Raw genomic sequence first — 23,260 nt, forward strand, 5'->3', positions numbered from 1 at the left:
GTTCCCATACACATCCCTAATAGGTTTGATTTAAGAAAGATACTTATTTTTAGCTCATATTTGTGCAATATACATCAGCAGTTTGTCTGCAATCACTGTCATGGTATTTATACAAATGAAGAGGACGGACATTAGCCCAACTGTCCCAAAGAATAGGAATTGAAGGAACTCTCTGTAACAAAACCACAGCCCCGGACCAATATGAAAGCAGGAGGGTAGGCGTCAGAGACGTAAAAGAAGGGGCTAATGACCTATGACACTGTCGCAAGAAGCCCGAGAAGGTGGGTGAATTGTGTCACACAAGGCGTCACTAGAGAGGTGGACCTGGAAGGATCACGTGATCGGGACTAGCGAAACCCGGAAGTGACTGAGGCAGAGTGACGAACTAATGTGGGTAGTTTTGCTGGCATATCCACCAAATGCAAAGTAAGAGTTTTAAACCTTTTTTGAGTTCTCTCTTATACCCCTTATTGTGTGTTATATATCTACTCACATAGTCTGCACTATATTTGTTTTCTGTTATTCATTTTCAGACATTATTTCATCAGTTTAAACACTCATTTTGCATTTTGTTAATATTATGTGATTTTGTTTTACTTTATATATATTATATATACAAATATATTATATATATATATTTATATATATATATATATATATATATATATATATATATATATATATATATATATGTAAAAAGCAGATACAATTCGAATCTTGCAATACCTTTTTTATTGGACTTACAGAATTTTTTTAATGACAGGCTTTCGGGAGAACCTCCCTTTCTCAAGTCTAAAGCATTTCTGAGCATGACGACACACAGAATTCAAAGTTGAGTTGTGATACAGGGGTTAAAGCGACATGAGTGCAGATAAGACGCAGGTTTGTTAGAAAATAGTCAATATTCTTGCAGAGGGTCGTAAATATCACTCACGACCCGCTGCAAGAATGGTGTCCACTCTCTATCAAACCTGTGTCCCATCTGCACCCATGTTGCTTCAACCCCTGCATCACAATTCAACTATATATATATAGTCTGCCAGGACAGGTGATTAAAAAAAAAAAAAAACAATATTGTAAGACATGGCTAACTTTGGAAACTCTATTTTCTCACCATTATCTAAATACATTAAGCACACTATATTATACACAGAAGTTAAACGTTTTTAAAATCTCCAAATCCTGTAACTATGTTGATCCCCCTGCCCCTTCTCTCCCTGGGTCTATGTTGGGCTGTTGTGAATTCGCGCTGGCAGCTTTTCTGACCCTGCGCGCTCGCCGTAGCTCCCCAGGATGAATCACGTCACGTGACCCGTGTACGGAGGAAAACATTCCTGTAGCCGGAGCGGCTGTGACAGGAGCAGCCAGTCTGTCAGCCAGTCAGCCATAGGACATCGGCCGGGAGCCCCCACCTCCGAGCAGGGTGAGTGACCTGACCCCGCGGGCCGTTACGGGAAGGCTGACCGCCAGGGATGGGTTAACCGTCTGAGTGCCAGAGGCGTGCCAGGCATCCTGGCTGGCTGAGAGTGATGAGAATCACTCCTACAAACAGCTGGAGAGCCAGGCATCCTGGCTGACTGAGAGTGATGAGAATCACACCTACAAACAGCTGGAGTGCCAGGCATCCTGGCTGACTGAGAGTGATGAGAATCACACCTACAAACAGCTGGAGAGCCAGGCATCCTGGCTGACTGAGAGTGATGAGAATCACACCTACAAACAGCTGGAGGGCCAGAGGTGTGCCAGACATTTTGGCCGGCTGAGAATGATGGGAATCACATAGCAACAGCTGGAGTGCCAGAGGGTTAGCTGCCAGCAAGGAAGGGGGTCTGTCATGGCGCCCCCCACTGTCTGTAATGCTGTGTGTATTATTATTATAATAAGGGAGCTGGTAATCCTGACAGGCAGGGGGAGGGAGGTGTGGCTTTCATGGGGTAAAGATAGGTCAGGCCATGGGGTGGTGTGATAATGCTGTGTATGGGAGGCGGGCACTGGGTGTGCGTATAATATTATATTGCTTAGTTAGTGTGTAGAGTCCAGGCATAGTTAACCTTAGGCATTGCAAATATTTTGGACTACACCTCCCGTGATGCTTTGCCAGCATTATGGGTGTAAGAGCATTGTAGGAGATGTAGTCCACAACAACTGGAGTGCCGAAGGTTGCCTACCCCTGGCGTAGACTTTGACAGGGGCGTTAAACAACCTTTGGCACTCCAGATGTTGTGGACTACATCGCCCATGATGCTCTTAAATCCATAGAGCAAAGCAAGCATCAGGGGAGATTTATTTCACAACTACTGGACTAGGAGATAATGTTTACGGTTAGTGTAGTATAGGGGATCGTGTGTAGTCTGTTTAGATAGAGTAGGTGTTAAGGGGCGGTTGTACTGTAAGGGCAGCATTGGAACATATAGTACACACCACAACGCTACCTGAAAGTAGTGAGAGATACAGTCCCAGGCTTTGGGTATTTCAGACGCCATCAATTACCATTCAGCAGTGTACTCCCAGTAATCACACACACAAACATACAGGGTATATAACTGTAAAGCATGTTTTATGGACAAATCATGCCAATGGGCATTTCTAGATTGACAGTTGAGTGGTTAGTGAGTGTCCACATTTACTTGATGGTATTGTCTTGTAATGCACATTTCACCATAATGTTTAAATTATTTTATATGATTTATTTTTCATTTGTATTTGTCTCAAGCATTGCTTTAGTCTCAGGGGGACATATGTGTCATGGTCTCGATGAGATTAGGGGGTGTTATACTCCCAAGCAACAGAAATTTGTTCAGGTGAAAATCTTTTGAACACAAAAATGTATACAAGGATTAAACCTACCTGCATATTCGTTTATAGAAGTATGCTATGTTCACATAAGCTCTCCATGGTCTTTAGTAGAATTTTATTTTGAAATATAAGGGTTACTCCAAGTACCATGACCACCACAAAGATGTGAAACGTCGTGTCATGAATGTGGGCTATTTGCCCAGCCGAGACAGTGGGGTGAGTGTGGAAGGGAAAGCTTTAAAGAAACCAGACCCCATGTTACTTGTTTCTAGTCCCAGCAACCACTAAATTAACCCCTGCAATCCCTTCTACACTAGCACCCTAGTACAAACTTTACTGCCACCACGAAGACTTTAAATCCGGGCGTCTTCGGTTACCCCACACATGGTAGAATTACAGGGTCACAACCTTAATTTATTGATCAGACATACATAACGTGTGGTAACGTGTTTACCTCAGTTTCCTCAGAAGAGTGAGCTCATAGAGTACAAAGAAATAAATGACACACAGAAACACAGATAACAAATTGCAAAACAATCCATCAAATAAAATAGGAGAAAACACAATAAATTCCTTACATATATTTACCCCTTATATATATAATTCTTATGGGAGATTCAGATGTTGCAGGTCTCCAAGTAGTTGTTGAAAAAAGAAATCTCAGACTGGATAGTAAAACATCCTCAATATATACCTTAAAACTAGTTGTTTCTAGGTTGGCAGACCCCTGTGTGGATCAGAGGGGTTTGGCCTGGCAGTTTATCGCCCACTCCATATTATCTTAAATTATGATATCCTTTGAAGACCCCAAAGTCAGAACATATGCACCAATACCTTTTACAAAGCCCTATGTCCAGCTCTGGTGATGGTAATCTAGTAGTTTTATGGCTTAGGCCTGGTGTAAAATCAAGCCTACAATAAATGTTATCCCAACGTTTACACAAACAGCTCATAACATATATCAAATGCCAACTCCAGCTTTGGCATGCCATTGTATATGTACAGAGATTAACCCCTTGGCAGCCAAATTGGTAACTTGGGGTCACACAGGCAATGGTGGCATGCCGCCCTCCATCCCTTCCCTTTTTTCCCCTTAGTCTATCCGCCCTGCCCTTCCTTTCCCTAAGGCACATGGAAGAAACATTAGCCAAGTAGGATCGAGCTGCAGGGAGACTGCGTGATGGAACGAAGGTGAGTTTCACTGCTTTTTTAAATTGCTTTTATCTTTGTAGACAAAAGAGCCGGGAACACACAACCTTTGACAATCTCAGGTTTATTGGGGCAACATTTGGTAAACATAAAAAAACTGGTTTATGGAACCCATAGACGCTTGGCAGCTAAAGTCCTACGCTGAACTGTAGTGGTTGTTTTGAACAAAAGCTTTTTTTAAAAATGTATTTATTTTTTTAATAGAAGAGAGACAAGTGTGTCTACTTTTGTAGCTCTACAAATGAAATGCAGTGCTTGATTTACGTTATTTTAACTAGATGTGGCAGTAAAGGTGATATATTAATTGCTTGCTGTGGTGTTTACAAACTTAACTGATCCTTAACTGATCCTTTAGTATACTTCTCTTACAGCACCTGTCAAAGTCTTCATGTTGTTACAATGTGAACTCTGTAATAGTCCTGTGTTCTGCTGATACTATTTTGCTATGTAGCTGTCAAAGGAAAGAGGTGTGTATCTGTACTCTGGTCTGTGATTGGCAGGAGGTTAAGGGGTGTATCTGTTCAAAGATAGGGGTTTTCATATACATTCAGTGTGTCAGGTTACTAATTTAATTAAATTCTTCTATCTTCATGTGAAATTAAAAGCATCTCGCATTTAGTCTCAACCAAGGTTTAATTTAGTTTAAATATGCATTTAAAAATGTTTTAACAATTCAATATTCTTGTTGTTGGAGCATAAAATAAATCAATTAAAGGACACTAAATTCTCTGAAGAATTAATTATCCCAGGTATTACAATATCTCTGACTATATTTAAATAATATTGCTCAATGTGAACATATCTGTCAAAGTAAGCAGTAATCAGGCAGAGCTTTCTTTAATTTCTACCTTTTTGTTTCCTTTGTTAGTAATATCATGCGTTTACAAGTCTGACTCTTGTTGTAACAGCTGATATGTGGAGTTATCTATTTCTGATTAAATGTATTATTGTCAGTGTTGTAGCTAATTGTCTGCACTGATGATTGCGCACTTTGCACAATACACTGCTCAGTGAACTGAAACAATGCGTGTGTACAGGAAGGCAGGATGGGCTAATAGCATTATTTTGAGGGTTGGAATTTATTGGGAAATGGTTGAGGAGTTAACATGTTGTCTATTTAAGGAGTGAATCATACAAATTAAATGACTCCTGGAATTTTAGCATCTTTGCTGTGAGTCAGTTTAACTACTAACAAGTTAATTATAACTTCATTCGGTAATTTTGATATTCGCAAAACTTTTGTCTGAAACATAGCGGGCATCTTAAACTCCACCTCCTCTGATATTGTTGAACTACAGTTCCCATGATTCTCTAGCCATCTGTTGCATTCAAATAAATCTGAGAGTTGTAGTCCATTATAACTTCTGTGGTATAACGTTGGATATCTCTCCTTTAAAAGAAGATTCCAAGCAACATTTGCTCTACGGCTTGTTTAACTGCAGGGCTTTGTTCAGGAGAGCTAATGGAAGCTCCTGCTTAGACCCTTTGGAAAAAAGGTATTTTTACATGCCATAACATTGTGTTAGGAGCAGTGCTTTCTGGATCACTCTCTGCTAGGCTATGATTTAAATATTTTTTTTTAATGAAATTGTATTCTGCCAAATCATGTTTTGTCTTTGTGGGTATTTTAAATTGTACTCTGGTAATATATTGGTAACTTATGATTGGTGTGCATTCTTATTGTGTGTTTATTATATAAGTCCTCTCCTGCAACTCTGAAAAATAACATGTTCTCAGTGATTGCTATACCCCACTCCCTCAAGTATGTAAGCTCATTAAGGAGGTCTCTCAACCCATCTGTTTCTGTGGGTCCATTTGTCTGGTTAAAATTACTTGTCTGTAAGTCCACCCATTGTACAGCGCTATGGAATTTACTGGCGGTATATAAAATTAATTAATGGACTTTAGCACTTCAGGGAGTGCTTTATAGGTTTTGCACTTTTACAATTATTTTAATTCTTCGATGGCTGAAATATATTGTATATTTAATTAAATCTACTCCTATTCAGTAACATTAAGCAGGCCACTGTAGGAATCCAGACCACTTCAGCTCATTGCAGTTTTAGAGAAACTGAAATGTTCACATTGCAGCTCTAAGTCTGCCTCCAGTGGCACTTCATAGATGTTAACAGAATTTTGGTTTGCATGAGGACATCCAGCGTCCGCTATACCCATAGGATTCAATGCTTTCCTAAGGGTAGGGCCTAATGCCTGCGTTGCGAATGCCACACATGCGCATTATCGCCCCCTTACCAGTAACTTCGGAGGAGGCGTAGGTGCAACCCAGTAAATCCCTGCATGAAGCTATATTGATTTCCTGTGTTGTTGAGGAAACTATTGCATTTTTGTTTCATATCATACTTTGTTCTCTGTTCTCCTGGAATGAACTTGACATGAAGCACATTGTATGCTTTCTGGATCGATGGAGTAAAAATACCCTCACATTATACTCCGACCAGATAGAAAAGCATGAATATCACCCTACCGCTCCTCATATTTCTATTCCATGTTTCACTATTAAAAATAACAATACTGAATTCATAGTTTCAAACCCGTCTCAATTGTGCTCCATTTTCAAACCATTATTAGACCACAATGTGTTGTGTTTTTTTTTTTCTTTTTCTTTTATTGACACAGATACTTTTTAGCTGTGCCCATGCGACTGTACCATACCACAAAATTATTTACAAAGGACCAGTGAAGACATCCAGACCACTTATTGAAATGGTTTGGGTGCAGTGCCCCTTTTGGTTTAGCCCCGCAATATTAAAAAAAAAAAAAAAAATGCAATTTCAAAGAAACTTGTTAAACACACCTCCAGTGCGGAGGTAGGCAAGCTTCGGCACTACAACTTCCATAATGCTCTTGCAAACTTAATGCTGTCAAAGTATCAGGGGAGCTGTAGTCCACAACATCTAGAGTGCCGAAGGCTACCTACCTCTGTGTCACAACATCCAGGCATTTCCGCCCAGGGCGTTGGCCTGCCGGTGGTGCTGTTCTCAGTCCCATAGTTTGCAACCTAAGGCACATGTACCATTCAAACAGGCTCTGGCCTATGAGAGAGTCCCAAAGGGGCTTTAGATATCTTCTAGTGCAAATCAAGTGGTGACTGCAGGTAGTTTGGGACAATCCTTAATTTGCGCATTGCAGCACTTATGGGAAGAGATCTCATATCACTTTCTCCCAGCACGTGTGAACGGTAATCTGCACTAGAGTAGAGCAACACACGCAGCTATTGCATCTCCTGCCTTTGACTTGCACCCCAGGGAAGCCACCCACACTGATATACACAGAGCTGCAGAAGAAGCCACCTCCCAATACAAATAAAACAGCCCACAAACACAACACCACTGACATACATGCACTCAAGCCTAAAAACAGCCTCATATGCAATACCACAAGCACCCACACACATAGACACACCACCAAACTCTCTGTGATATATTATCTACAAACACGATTCCACAAGAATCATCCAAACAAAGCCCACATTTATAAGTATCATACACAATTCCACAAACTACTCATGAACATATAACAGCCAACATCCGCACAAATACGATGCTACAAAGCAACGTTAGCTACCACAAGCAGAATATGGTAACATGCACACTTAAATAAAAAAACATAGAACCAACATAGCAAGGCACTTCAAGATCTTGTTTTGGCACAGTACTACTAGAAACATAGAAATATAGAATGTGGCAGCAGATAAGAACCCTTCGGCCCATCTAGTCTGCCCATCTAGTCTGCCCAATTTTCTAAATACTTTCATTAGTCCCTGGTCTTATCTTATAGCTAGGATAGCCTTATGCCTATCCCACACTTGCTTAAACTCCCTCACTGTGTTAACCTCTACCACTTAAGCTGGAAGGCTATTCCTTGCATCCACTACCCTCTCAGTAAAGTAATACTTCCTGATATTATTTTTAAACCTTTGTCCCTCTAATTTAAGACTGTGTCTTCTTGTTTTCATAGTTTTTCTTTTTTTAAATATAGTCTCCTCCTTTACTGTGTTGATTCCCTTTATGTATTTAAATGCTTCTATCATATCCCCCCTGTCTCATCTTTCTTCCAAGCTATACATGTTAAGATCCTTTAACCCCTTAGTGACCAGACCGCTTTTCAATTTTACCGTTCTGTACCAGGGCTGTTTTTGTATCTCTGCGGTGTTTGTGTTTAGCTGTAATTTTCGTCTTACTAATTTACCATACCCACACATATTATATACTGTTTTTCTGTCCATTAAATGGTCTTTCTAAAGATACCATTATTTACCTCATATCATATAATAAACTATAAATTTTTTTATAAAATGATGAAAAAATTTAAAAAAACACTTTTTCTAACTTTGACCCCCAAAATCTGTTACACATCTACAACCGCCAAAAAGCCCCTGTGCTAAATAGTTTCAAAATTTTGTCCTGAGTTAAGAAATACTCAATGTTAACATGTTCTTAGCTTTTTGGGGGAATAGTTATAGGGCTATAAGTACAAGTAGGACATTGCTGTTTCAAAATATACATTTTTAAAATGTATCAATAGTGACATTGTAACACTGTTATCTGTCATAAATCTATGAATCACACATTAGGAAAAGTCCAAATCAGCCAAAACGCGACTTTATTCAGACTTTTACTAATATTTTTTTATACTCCACATTTTTGGTTTTATTTATTACTTTTATTTGGAACCAATAACATTATTTTTTATATATAGATATGTATTTTTGAGGTTTGAAAAATAAAATGTGAAATCTAGAATTCCAAAATGAATTGCTACTATCTTTGAATTGCATGCTTCTACCTAGGCTCCCTGTGAGCCATTGTTGTAAGCTATGCCTTTCGCACCTGTCCCTCAACCTAGAACAAGCGTAGAGAGAGAGAGAGAGAAATGGACACTATATTTTGGTCTTTCTCTTCTTGCTGTGCCAAGCATGACTTGGCTGTGCCAGGACAGAACTAGATTGGGATGTCAGCTACGAAATATTGAATACACGTTTAAAAGAAAATGGATCATCACAATGCTTTAGAACAGTGTAATTTCCAGAGAAGCGATTATTCCCTTGAACATCTCTTATAATAGCCATATTTTTGCAAATGCATTCTGTTTTGTTTTAGATCATTGTTTTAGTGTTCAGAAGTCCACAATAGAACACTATTAATGTAAACAGTTTGAAGGAAATTGGTATATTTTCAGAGAATGAAACTTAAATTGTGTTCAGAATTGTGGAAAAGTTACACAGTTCAATATCAGACATACTTTTTTTTTTAAATTTAAATCCAGTAATGCTAACAAATTATTTTTTTTTTTTTATTATTTTTAATTTTTTTTTAATTTTTTTTAAAGAACAGCTGGCTAGAGAAATTCTAGACTTTCTACTTCATGTGATTGTCTAAATCCTGTCATTAAACCGTTTCTCAGCTTTACAGGAATTTTAATCTGATGGACATTTTTATGTAGTTAGCTGTTTGTACTAGTGTTAATCAGGTAGACATAATTAAAACTCTGAAGATTATTTCAAGGGTCACTATGAAGGAACACTCCATAAAGAAATATTTTATTTATAACATTGGAGTGATTTAAAACTATTTAGACTTCTGGGCTCCCCCTACCCTACAAAAAAGTACATTTACTCTGAATCCAGCAGTACCTCCGTGTAACACCATTGTAAGACTTCTAAAGTGTTTTGGGGATATGGATATGAACTTATTCACAAATCCAACCTTTTGATCAACTTTTTAGAAATGTTATTTTTTTTAGTCTTTTTTTCAGCAATATCCAAATGTATAAATATAATATTGTCAGGTTCTAATTTTTGTTTGGTCTTCTTACTGATAATATGAAAATACAGCTCTTTGGTTTTGTTTTTTTGCTTCAATTTCTGAAAGTTTAAGAGTACATTATAGACGTGGCCACTCACTGTGTTCCCCAGGTGATATTTTGCCCATTATATAAATATAAATTATATAACTTTCCTGTCCTAGCATACTTCCCTAGCAGTTAAGGATCTTTAAACAAACCTACATGTTAAAATAAAAAAATACAAAATGAACAATTTGTTAGGACAGATAGTATTGTTTTCAGCTGGAGATTTTAAGGGTAACTCCAATCACCATAACCACTTCAGTGATTTGACATGTTCATTGTGCTTAGAGTCTGTATGTGCAGCGTTTCCGTAGGAAACTGAATACAGTGATACTTGGTCTTCCTGTGGGCGTCTAATGTCAATTCTGTACATACTGTTCACACAGAGGTTCAGCTGACGCTGTTGGCCAATGACTCACTGGCACAATCTGCATCAGGCTTCTGATACTCTGAAGAAGCTAAATTCATGTCACCAGGCATGTTTAAGTTCAGGTAATGGCAGGGGAACTGCACAGGGTACTCCAACCACGACATCATGGTTTGCTCTGCCCCTGTTTGCCTCAGACCTGCAAGCTGTCTGCTGACATAATCAGAAGTGTTGTTCTGAGCCAATCACAGTGCTTTTCCAAAGGATTGGCTAAGACTGTCAAGGAGGCAGATCACAGGCAGAGCCAGCACAAGTCAAACACAGCTCTGGCCAATCAGCATCTCCTCATAGAGATGAATTGGATCAATGAATCTCTATGAGGAAAATTCAGTGTCTGCATGCAGAGGGTGGAGATACGCAATGTTGTGATGCATACTAGGCAAGACTGAGATGGGAAGCAGCCATCTAAGGAGTGACCTGTGGTGTTATCCCTAGGCTGTAATGTAAACACTGCATTTTCTCTTAAAAAAAACGTGTTTACTGCAAAAAGCTTAAAGAGACTGATTCTACTCAACAGAACAAATACCATAAGCTGTAGTTGTTCTGGTGACTAGTGTCCCTTTAAGCAGCGAGTCATTTGGATATTATGGATTTTTGGCACCAGTTGCAATTTTGATAGGTGTCCCCTTTTTTCTTTGGTTTTGTGTGTGCACATATTTTGATACTTTCTTTTTTCTACACGCTATAATTCACTTCATTTGATATATTCTTTTTATTTCAGATATGAACTATCATTCAGTCATCCTGTGTATGAAAAAGAACACAATACTAAGTGATGTCAGGATTGGTGTTTTTGGATACATATCTGTATTTACTGACTGCTAGAAGAAGTTTCTGGAAGATCCGGTGTGCAAGGCCTTTGTATTCCACTAATCAGATTGGAATTTATTCAAGGATCCAAGTTTTTCGCTTCTTTGCTTCATTTCAGCAAAGTAAAACTCTGTGTAGCAAAGTTGGACAAAGAACACTAAACCGTAAATATCTACGCTCTACTTCTTCAACGGCAATAACGGCTATAAGAAAGTCTATGTCCCGAATTAAGAACACCTTTGACTCCGTGTCTAAGGCTGTATCCAGCACACATAATGAATTAAGAGCACGTATTGTACGTCCAAAGCCAAGTCCGTCCAGTGTTGTAAAGGAAGAAACTTCACAGATAAACAAGAGTAATGCACCACAGCCAGATCCCATTGCTAATGAAGTTAAAAACAACAGCAAAAATCAGATTACTAATTCAGAACGAGTTGGCACAGCAGATTCCCTCCCTTCAGTCGAACAGGAGATTTCTCCGCATACCACCAAGGGAAGCGCTGATCCAAAGACTTGGTTATTCCATGCAAACTCTTTTGCTAGTAACTTTGGGGAAACTTACAATTTCTTAGCTAATCATATAAACTATTATTATTTTGGTGAGACAAGTATGGAGAAGAATAAGATGATACAACATGGAAATACAGCCGCGAGCAAAGAGGTGTGCAGTGACGTTACTTCAGAGGCAGCTGTGGAAGAGAACACTCCAGTTTCTACAAAGAAAAGCATCTCCAACTTTCTGTCCAATCAGTCCAGTAACGTCCATGCTTTGGTGGGAAGCTACCTCGGTGGCTTGGTTCCAAAGCGGAGATCCGAACCAAAGGCCATGTTGGAAGAAAATGGAAAAGAACAAAATGGTGAGCTGGCTGAGGGCAAAGTTGAACAAGAAACTCCTAAAGATAGTAAAGGAGCAGACGAAAGAGCTAAGAGGCTGTCACTTCAGAGAGAAAAGGTGGGTAAATAACTAATTACAATGATGTACACTATAATGCATTCTTACAAATAGTAACACCATACAATCCCTAGTGAAAACCAGTAAAATAACCAAAATATTCCCTGCGGCAGGTAAATGGGACCTTCCGACATCCCTTTGGGTGTATTCCACAGAGAATACTATAGAGATACAATAAGGATCCATTTAAAGTCTAAATCTTTAATACAGTGTAGAGATGATTTCAGTTGGGAGGAAGTGGCGTTGTATGCTTTTGGAGATTTGCACGCAGGTTTTATTCTCGTTTTTCCCCTTACTCTTGGTAATTTTCATATGTGCGCACTTACTATAAATGTAGTAATTCTTTTTTTTTTTTTTTTTGAATTCTTTATTTTTGATGTGCAGGTAGGAACATTGCAAGGAAAAACGCCACAACAGCGTACACGTTGCATATAGAGTTAACAGTGGCCTAAGTACGAGCACAAATTTTTCTTTTGATGGCTTAAATACATTCTTTTCTCAAACTATGAGTATACATAAATGAATATTATTTCAAACTATGAGCATACATGAAGGAATATTATACACAGGCTGAGCGCATAGCAAACTTCTGGGAGTTACATTCGGTAACCCTTGCTGGTTGTAAACTAAAAAACGTGTAACACAAATGAATAACTGTGAGAGTGGGTAATAGTGGTATATCATTTTGTTGTGCTTTGCTGGTGGTTATACATACCGCTATTCGGGCAGGTGTGCCTATGCAATATTTTTCGCGGAACTAACCCATGTGGCGCCCTATCAGAGCGTAGCATGTGGCTATAAAAATGCATGCATCCAAGGAGATTTTAGCAAATAAGCGATGCACATGTGACGTTCATGGAGTGTATTAAAATAAACTAAATTAGGTTAGCTGTCGCGATGTCATCTAAATAAAATGTATATGCCTTTGTTATAGCTGGGCAACATTATAGCCATAAAAATGACCAGCGTGGTCCGAAAATACGTCCCTGCTAGTGGCTGTAGCGGGCCCTAGGGCTCCTGGTGTTACTCAGGCTCGTTAATGTGAACTGCTTTTGGGGTGTGTGTACCGTGGAAGGGGTACCCCTATGGTCGATTGAGCGGTGTCCGGAGGTGATGGGCCAGGGAGTGCCTTGTGGAGGACGGTGTCTTCCCTCCCCTTCTCCTCTGTATATGTTAGCATAGTTTGGTACGATATTTGGGTCTCGGGTGTATCTAAACCCTGCCTGTCTACTATTCGTGTCTTGTGATGCCTAGTTGGCTTCTAAGGCGACAATACATGGGCCGGGGTGTCCGGCCTGGAGTGAAGCGTTCCTATGTGTGTCAGACAGGGAATTAGCTGGTAAGTATGAGTAGGTGAAAGTAAGGAACACAAAAATAAACAATGAAAAATAAAGTCTAAATCAACAGGTAAGTATAGTAGTTCAGTGAGGCATAGAAACACCAGTTCCGAAGTAGTGAGGTCTTACAGTCTCAGCAAGTCTCTCATTACTGTGTGGACAGATCTTGGGTCTTTCACGCCGGGGTGTCAGTGTGGGAGCCAATTCCGGGCTTTCTTGGTACAAAATTCTTCACCACGTCTGGGTTCCAGCTATGTCGCGGTTTGGTGACCCCGGAGACTGTCGTGGGCTGTACAGCATCGGGAGGTAGTCCCAGTGTGGGCAGCAAGTCCTGAGCTCCCTGTAGGTCGAATATCTCGTAGGTGACCCCGCCATGGGACACCTGCAGCGAGCGGTTGAAGCGCCACCGGTATGGTACGTTGTTTCGCTGGAGTAGCGTCGTAATGGGTTTGAGCGACCGTCTCCATGCCAGGGTACTGCCAGACAGGTCCGAGAAAAAGGAGAGGGACATATTTTCGAAGGAGTACTGGGGGAGATTCTTGACTGCCGCCATGGTTGTGGTTCTATCTGCTTTGCGTTGGAAGCGGAGTATAACGTCCCTGGAGGCCGTTGGTGGGGCTTTGGCCGATTTGGGGACTCTGTGGACCCCCTCAAGGTTCATTGTTTTGACCTGCCGTGCGGGCATGAGTGCTGTTAGGAGCCTCCTCGCGAGATGTGGGAGTTCTTCAGTCGGCAAGTCGTCAGGTACACCCCGTACTTTTATGTTGGTTGCCCTTCTAGTGTCCTCCATCATGGCGAACCGCCGCTCAAAGGCCTCTGTTGTGGCCCGCAAGCTCGATCTCTCCTGTTGCATAGCTGTGATAGCGGTGGCACTATTGGTGGATGTATTCTCCAGAGTGTTCAGTCTCCCGGTTATGCCCTGGAGATCCGTTCGGAGGCCTGCCATTTCAGCCTGGATCGTGGTCTGCAGGCCCGCCAGTAATGCCTTGAGCACCGCGGTCGTGACTGGTGCATTTTCAGGGTCTATTGGTGTGACTTTGGCTGCCGATGGACTGGGAGAGGGATATGTGTCCTCCTCCTGGGAGAGGTCGTCCGACAGGTCGGAATAAGTCTCCGGGTATTCGGCCATCTTGGGCCTAGCTGCTCCGCGGGCTTGGCGCCACATGGCTCCGATATCGAGGCCTAGTCTGGGCTCATCGGGCTTCGGCTTTTTGTTTTTTCGGCCCATGTCGAGTCCCCCGTTATTGCCTGAGATTTGTGGTTGTTTTGATCGATTTTGCTCTCAGATTGGGTGTTTTTTGGCTTGTAGTCGCAGGAGCTGCAGTGCCGTGCGACTTCTCTGCTCTGCAGCTTGGCTCCGCCCCCTAAATGTAGTAATTCTTGGGGTTTTTTTTTCTTCTTTTACTTGATGCATCATTTATTTGTTTTTAAGATTTGACTCTCTGATGTCCAAATGTAAATGTTGTAAAAAAATTTTTTTATCAATGGCGAACTAATGGTTGGCTTAGAGCATCAGCTGACCGCTTAAAGTCAATCCGTTGCACCCTTGCCCCAGACACGCCATGCTTTCTCAAATTGCATTAGAGAAATCAGATGTTGCTGGGGACAGGGAGACATGATGCTGGAGAGCATCCTTTCTTGAATGGTTTAACCCTTTAGATAAGGTAGGTCTAAAGTAGTTTAGTTTAAAGTATATTTTGTATATTTCTCAATTTCTTTGTCGTTTTTTTTTTTTTTTACACCTATCTAGATTATTGCTCGACTGAGTGTTGATAACAGAACCAGAGCTTTAGTACAGGCCTTGCACAGAGCCACTGATCGCAGGCTATGTATCAGCAGGCTGGAAGAGCTGAGTTGCCACCTTCTTGAGTTCCCAGATACCCGAGGAGTTGCTGTTAAGGTAGAGTATACATGTTAAGAATATATACTATTAATAAATCACTTCAGGCATGTTCTTTGGTACATTGAAAAGCATTTTTAGAATGGGAGATTGTGCTCAGTAAGAATATTGGTTGTTCTGTTTGTTTTTATGTGTATAAATGCATATTATATAAAACCGAACCAATTTACACTGCATTACATTTTATATTTTCCCTTAGGAGGCCAGTGCCTTTTCTGCCCCTACAACACAGGTCTAAATGGCTGTGGATGTTGTATGGAGACATTTATAGTAAATATGTGCCATGCAAAAGCTTTTTGAGGAGCACCTCAGGTGGATGTTCCTCAAGTCAGCTATTGTTACGTACTTGGAGTGTAGACATACCTAGTAAGAATTGTGCTTTCAGTTTTGGCCAAATCAATAGTCGGCCAAATTTTGGCAGATCGCCTTAAAGGAACACTACAGTTGTGTGTTTTTAACACAATAGTGTCCCTCTGCCCCATCCACCCAGCAAATAAAGGGATAAGAAACATTTTTACACTTTTCGAAATCCTGTGCCGAGGTGAGTCTCCTCAAACGTTTGCCTTTGGGGGGGAGGAGTAATGAACGTGCTCGTACTAGACGTTCCCCCGGATCCTATGGGGATTTGGAAGATGCTGGATGTGTCGCACTGACTTCAGGAAACCTCACCCACCACTCCTTTCATTATTATTTTAACTGGTGGGACCTCTTTTATTTCAGGCCTATTATTCGTCACTTTCAGCACACTGCAATCGACTTGTTCCTAATAGGTATTTTATCTCTGTTGTCAGTCGACCTCGGTCCCGGTCAGTACACAAGTATTCATTTTTATCTGTCCTTGAACATAAATGACTTGCTGTATAAGGTTATTGTGAACTAAAAATCTTGGACTCAATTAGATGGAACATAAATTACCAACAGAGTGGCTTGGAGTTTTGTTTTGTTTTTTCCGTTTGACCTCTGCACCTAAGAAGGGTATATAGGTGAAAAACAGAACCGATTTTGTTCTAGGCAGCAGGAGCTTTGACACTATGTGTTTGTAGCTCACCAGATGCCAACGTTGCACAAAACTGTTGCCTCCTGGCAGGAGGAGAGTATTGCAGATGGCTTGTTAACAGCTCCACTAAATGGCCTATACACATAAAAAGGTGTTCATGTCTAGAATTAAACTTTTTCTTTTTGTTAACTTCTTACTTTTTATAAGGGAACGTCTGAAGGTCTTTGCACTATACTCTCCTCATTAAGATGAAGTGGTGCTTATGTTGACATTTTCATGTCAGCTTTGCCCTTGATTACTGCAAGTCTTGCCTGTGGTTCTGAAACAGCTAGCCTCTGTCTAGTTTACATTTATCCATAATTCACTGTTTAGAATAAAACAAAATATTTCTTTAATCCTGTATACGGTAATTCAGCCTGCCTTTTTCTCCACTGCAGGAACGAGTGATTCCTTGCTTGCTACGACTTCGACAAGCTCACGATGAGACTCTTCAGGCAGTTGTGAGAGAAGCTCTTGCCTTGGTTGGTTATAATGACCCTGTGAAGGGAAGAGGGATTCGAGTTCTCACAATTGACGGTGGAGGAACTAGGTATGAAAAACCGCATACTTCAGACACGTTAATGTTGCAAAGTGCTGTAGTCCACTTTTTAACAAAGTTACTCTATTAGGCTGTATTAAAGGACCACTATAGGCACCCAGACCACTTCAGCTTAATGAAATAGTCTGGGTGCCAGGTCCAGCTAGGGTTAACCCATTTTTTTTATAAACATAGCAGTTTTAGAGAAACTGCTATGTTTATAAATGGGTTAATCCAGCCCTCAAATCCTCTAGTGGCTGTCTCACCGACAGCCGCTAGAGGCGCTTGCGTGATTCTCACTGTGAAAATCACAGTGAGAGCACGCAAGCGTCCATAGGGAAGCATTGATAATGCTTTCCTATGAGACCGGCTGAATGCGCGCACAGCTCTTGCCGCGCGAGCGCATTCAGCCGAATGGGAGGAGAGGAGGAGGAGGAGGAGGAGGATCGGAGGAGGAGAGCTCCCCGCCCGGCACTGGAATAAAGGTAAGTTTTAACCCCTTTCCTCTCCCCAGAGGCCGGGGAGGGGGTGGGTGCACCCTCAGGGCACTATAGTGCCAGGAAAACGAGTATGTTTTCCTGGCACTATAGTGGTTCTTTAAAGGATGCTGTAAATATAGGGGGGGGGGGGGGAGGAGGAAATCAATACATTTTTCAGAGTACAAAAAGTACATAAAGACTTTTACACTTTAACACTTTAATTATGTATGCTCTAATGCAGGGGCAGGCAACTTTCAGCAGTCCAGATATTTAGGTCTAAATCTTCCATAATGCTCTTGTAGCCTTAAGGCTGGAAAGCAACACAGGCAATTTAGTCCACAACACCTAGAGTGCTTAGGTTGCTTACCCTTTCGCTAATGTGTACATATATTCAAGATCATTGGTGAAACTGGTAAACTGAATCCTCTGTGTGTTCATCTGTCTATATAACTTATTTTTTTACATTCATATGACAGCTTAATTTTTTTTTGTAAATATTTTCTTTATTGAGAGGTTTTCGGCTCAATAGCATGTCTTAAGCATTCAGGAAAAACTTAGTTGTGGACTCGCAGGTCCCATGAAACATAAGTGAACAATGTAATGAGTTTTAAACTGGTAAATTATTGTGTCAATGGCTGCACTTCTTGCATACTTCGTAACAATTCGGACTCGCAGGTCCCTATCAGTTTGGTGAAGAAAGGGGGAAAGGAAAAAAAAAAAGGGGTGGGGGGCAAGGAGGGGAGAGGGGTGAGACAATCAACTTATGCTCATACCTCGGTGGCGCGCAGGCCGCTCTTTGATTTTCGTACAGATATAGCATCGGTCTCGCAGGGCCGATATACCGTTGTCCCTACATATGACAGCTTAATTTATACAGCTAAGTGGCGCAAATCATTTTTAACTTTTATCCAGGATACACAAAAGTAAGAATGCAACGGATGATGGATTTTATTGAAGACATGCCTTCTATTTAATAAAATAATCAAGCGAATACCGCACTCAAATTGATGCAATTTTTTTTTAATTAAATATAATCAAAATGTCATCGAAGTGGGCAGAAACAGGTATTGTATAAATTCATATATAATTAAATTCATATATAAAAAATAAAAAGACAAAAAATTAACAAAAATGTAAAATGGTCAAGTCCACTATATAGAAATCCATAAAGGCAATAAAGAGAGTTAGTCCATAGTGCAAAGTCTTTAGGTTCAGGTAGAGGTCCTTGACTGGGCAGAGGATCGGCTATCTCCTGGGCTGCTCGCTTGGGACCATGTTGTCTTTTCAAAGGCCCAACTAGCTCTCTTTACCAGGACAGACAATCTACAGAAGGGGTAAGATCCAACCATTTCTTCTATTTTTTCCATATTTTTCTCCTTTTTGTTCTACAACTGCCTCCCCGGATTACCAGCAGATTTCTATATAGTGGACTTGACAATTTTTCATTTTTGTTAATTTTTTTGTCTTTTTACTTTTTTTCATTTTTTCCCTTTTTTCCCCCCCTACCCTTTTTTCCATTTTTATTTCTTCCAATTTTTCGGATATTCAGAAAAACTCACTTAATTTTCAATTAAAGAACAATATTTATATACATATTAGATGGTGGGTGGATCCAGCAGATTCATAATTTAATTCTTATCACCGTACTATTGATTAACTGATGCTCCATTGGATTAATGAATGTCTGATTTTGTTTTGTCTATATTATTTATCAGTGTACCACTCATTAATTGATGCTCTCTTTGATGAATTAATCCTGATGGATATATTCTCAATTAGTGCACTATTGATTAACTAATCCTAATGTTGGATCCTAATCTGTATATAGTATGAATTACTTGTAAATATTTTGTGATATTTGGGCTATATGAATTAGTACAATACCTGTTTCTGCCCCCTTTGTTGTAATGGCAGTATATGTCTAACTTTTTGATTATATTTAATTACAATTTTTTGGCAGAAATTTGAGTGCAGTATTCTCTTGATTATTTTATTGTATACTTTGTGGAAGTTATATAAGAGGATGACCTCAATACCACCTGTTAAGCTGTAGAGTGCCAATATCATCAAAACTATTTTTGGGTACCTTGTATTTACACAGATTGCATGATGTCAACTTTTGGTTTCACCATAACACTAAGCACTCCCGTTATCACCACTTTGTCTTATGTCTTTCGATTGCATTGGCATTTTATTACAAGTTTTTTTAATGTTTTTTTTTTTTTTGGTTTTGTTTGGTTGGTGCAGATGTGGATTTGCATTCCCTTGCTATAAATGTTAACACCGCTACCAGCGCTTGGAAAATAAGTAGTGCTTCCCCCCATGGATGTTGTGTAGGCCCATGAATAGGAGGCTTCTCTCAGGTGTGAGAGTGATCTTATGTTGTGTGGCTCTAGAGATAATGTTTTCTACCATTTGCCAATATGGTTGGATTTTCCCACACGTCCACCAAACGTGATACATTGTGCCCTCAGCCTCCCCACACCTCCAGCATAGGGGTGATGTTCCTGGGTATATTTGTGCCAATCGTAATTACAAGTTTTTAATACACATTTTATCTTGACCTTATCTTTATTTCCTTCATTTTATTTGTAACTTTGTAACTATACTTTTTTTTTTTTTTTTTTAAAAAGCTCTTTTTATTCAATTGTTGCAGCATCATCGCCAAAAATAAATTACTGTCCCTATAATTCGGACAGGTTTTTTTTCCTAACCCATGACTCAGATACTCGTGTTTCATATTACATTTTACTTACATTTCCCATCTCTTGGTTATATGGAAGGTATATATCCCATCATGCAACTAAATAACACTTACTGATTGGCCATGACTTTTCCATCCTTTTAAATATTTATTACACATTTTGTAATTAATGGTAAAACTTGAAATCAGAAATATGAGTGCCCAGAATACCGTTTTCACAACAATAGTTTGAAAGTCCTTGTACAGCCTATTTCGCAACTAGTAAACGTTAGCACAAAGTAGCATGCGTTTTGTGTTGTATTAATTAATGATATTAATTCATTTCTTGTAAACCAACATTTCATCCTATTGATTATTTACAGTGAAAGAAATCCTGCTGCATGCAGTTATATTTTCTGTTTAAATGTTGACTATTCATATATATGTATAAAAATGTTTTATATATATGTACATATATATATATATTTTTAAATCTCATTACAGAGGAATTGTAGCACTACAGACTCTTCGTAAACTAGAGGAAATGACAGGAAAGCCAGTTCACAATCTTTTCGATTACATTTGTGGCGTCAGTACAGGTAAAACTATAATTAAACTTGGATAACAAAGATGTCACATTTGAAACACTTTTTTTTATTTTAATGCAAAGTGAAATGCTTACTCAATATACTTATATTTAACATAGTTTAACTTAAACTTGACAAATCTGCCTCTGCAATATTGGTAACGAGAAAACCTTCGGATCACACTCACTATATCTCATGTATTTCTAGTTCTATGCCTAAAAACACTGGCTTCTCGTTACCAGCCTGTCTGTCTGAGATGTTATTAGTCCAAGGGTTTATTTTTAGTGGACTGTAGTGAATTAAAAACCATATTAAAATAAAAGTCAAAGTAGCTGAGTAAAAAAAAAGTCCTCCAACTTGGCTGTTTCAAGTCTCTGTTTTACAGTTCTGTCTATTATTCACTTTTCGGTAAAATGTGTAAAAAAAAAAAAATGTTCTTGGCATCTAAATCTATTTTATATTGTTTTGTAAATCATTACAAACTGTACGTAAGCTATGTTAAAAATACATCATTTGTAAATAATTGAGCCTCTGATATTATATAATAAAAGATCACAATAGATCCAGGTTATGTTCACACAGTTTTGTCTCAATGATTGATCAAATCTGAGATTTCTTTGCTATTGTGATCCATTTATATGGCCTTCAACCCCTTAAGGACACATGACATGTTTTTACATGTCATGATTTCCTTTTATTCCAGAAGTTTGGTCCTTAAGGGGTTAAGCAAGGAAGATCACAAATAATGTTGTTGAAGATGTTAAAAGGCTCTGCCTTCCCAGAAACCTTTTACGCATCTGCCAAAAAATAAAAATGAGAGCTGAGAGTGATCTGCGCTCTATCTATTCATGTCACGCCATTACTTTATTATTCATGTCTTGAGATTGAAGCTGCGTTTCTTCCTCACATCATCATTTTTCAGTTTACCTTCTTGAAGGACAAAGAAAGCCTAAGGTACATTTTGTTCCCTTCGTTAAAACTTGTAAAACATTACACATCACATATTGTAAGGATGTATATAGATTGTAAAATATTAAGGTAACAAAGACTTGATTTTCTTTAAAAACATGTTTTTATATGCTCGTCTTGATTCTTACATTGTTCAAAACCGCTTGTAGAAGTTATTAATTTACCTGACTCTGATAAACTTGGATGGGTTCTGTTATTGTACAGAGAAATCAAATTGTATGACAGACTAAGTGACTACATAATATTTAAGGTGTTAGTTAGCAAACTCTTCACCCCCTCATTTCCTAAATTGATAATTATTGCACAACATTGGTATTATAAGGGTTGGTGTTGGTTAGTCTCCCTCCATCCCCCCCCAATAATGCCGTGATTCATCTCTAATCCTGCAGTTCTACTCCATCGGCCAGAAGATCACCAGTACAAGTGCCAACTTTTCTTTTGATTTTTGCATCTTTTTAAAAATGTGTAAAATGAGGAACACTCTTTTAACTTCAGCTTGCTGAAGTACTTTAGCGCGGGAGTGCATAGCTCAAATAATTATATAGTTACATAGCTGAAAAGAAAAAAGTGTCCATCAAGTTCAGCATTTCTCACATCTGTTTTAATGGTTAATCCAGCCTCTAGTGGCTGTCTCATTGACAGCTGCTAGAGGTGCTTCTGCGCTTCTCACTGTGATTTTCACAGTGAGAAGACACTTGCGTCCATAGCAAAGCGTTGAGAAATGCTTTCCTATGGACTGATTGAATGCGCGCACAGCTCTTGCCGCGCATGCGCATTCGTCGGAAGAGGGAGGAGAGTCCTCAGTGCCAAAGGAGCCCGGCGCTGGAGAAAGTTAAGTGTTTAACCCCTTCCTCCCCCTAGAGCCTGGCGGGAGGGGGGCCCTGAGGGTGGTGGTGGGCATTGTTATGAAAACGCGTTTGTTTTCCTGGCACTATAGTGGTTCTTTACTCAAATTTACATTGCAGGACTAAGAGGGACTGGGGCCCTGCACCCAGACCACTTCAATGAGATGAAGTGGTCTGGGTGACTATAGTGTCCCTATAACTGTGATAAACTTTTTTTAAAAGTCACCAAAGTAAAATGTTCATGACAGTTGTCCTTTAAATGTATCTTTGACTTGCCTGGTTTTAGGAAATATTTCCTTTGTGATCATTGCTATATAAGTGCAGTAGATGGCGCTGCAGGACCATTTTAGTAATTCATGCTGAAAAAATTCCAGGTCTGTTTCCCTCTGCAAGCAATTTTTAATTAAATTTTCAATCCCATCTCTCTATAAGCAAAGAAAAATTGTGTTTGAATTTACGTTTCAATATTTCACTTCTGAAAGATGAAACACATATCTTACACCGTTTTAATATAAATCAGTGTTCTCTTTAGTTACTGACAGCATTTATGCTAATTTTACAAGCCTAATGAATGATCGAGTTAATGTTTTTACCATTTGATTAGAATACACGTTATGTTTGTGGAAAAAGTATTTACAAACCTTTGATAACAAAATAAGCTGCTTTGATTCTTGGTAACTAAATCATACCGCACTGCCTGGCCAATAATGGTAATCTGGAAGGGAGACCTTTAAAATTAATACAAGAAAACAGGCAAGGATAGTCACAAAAGTAAAAATTGTTAAAATCCAAAGCAAATTTGAAGTGATCAAAAAAACTTTAGA

At 39.4% G+C, this 23,260-nt stretch overlaps 1 protein-coding gene across 1 annotated transcript in view; it reads left to right on the forward strand.

The window, feature by feature from the left end:
• Window positions 1-1,303: 1,303 nt before the first annotated feature.
• The window catches only part of PNPLA8 (patatin like phospholipase domain containing 8), a 45,768-nt gene continuing 23,811 nt past the window's right edge, over window positions 1,304-23,260 (forward strand). Inside the window, exons 1-5 of the mRNA XM_063446919.1 lie at window positions 1,304-1,423; window positions 11,022-12,062; window positions 15,150-15,299; window positions 16,734-16,885; window positions 20,540-20,634. Of these exons, the coding sequence (XP_063302989.1) occupies window positions 11,076-12,062; window positions 15,150-15,299; window positions 16,734-16,885; window positions 20,540-20,634 (1,384 nt within the window). The 5' untranslated portion in view covers window positions 1,304-1,423; window positions 11,022-11,075. The remainder of the gene's footprint in view (window positions 1,424-11,021; window positions 12,063-15,149; window positions 15,300-16,733; window positions 16,886-20,539; window positions 20,635-23,260) is intronic.

Source organism: Pelobates fuscus, chromosome 3, assembly GCF_036172605.1.
Source record: "Pelobates fuscus isolate aPelFus1 chromosome 3, aPelFus1.pri, whole genome shotgun sequence".
NCBI classification, from domain to species: Eukaryota; Metazoa; Chordata; class Amphibia; order Anura; family Pelobatidae; genus Pelobates; species Pelobates fuscus.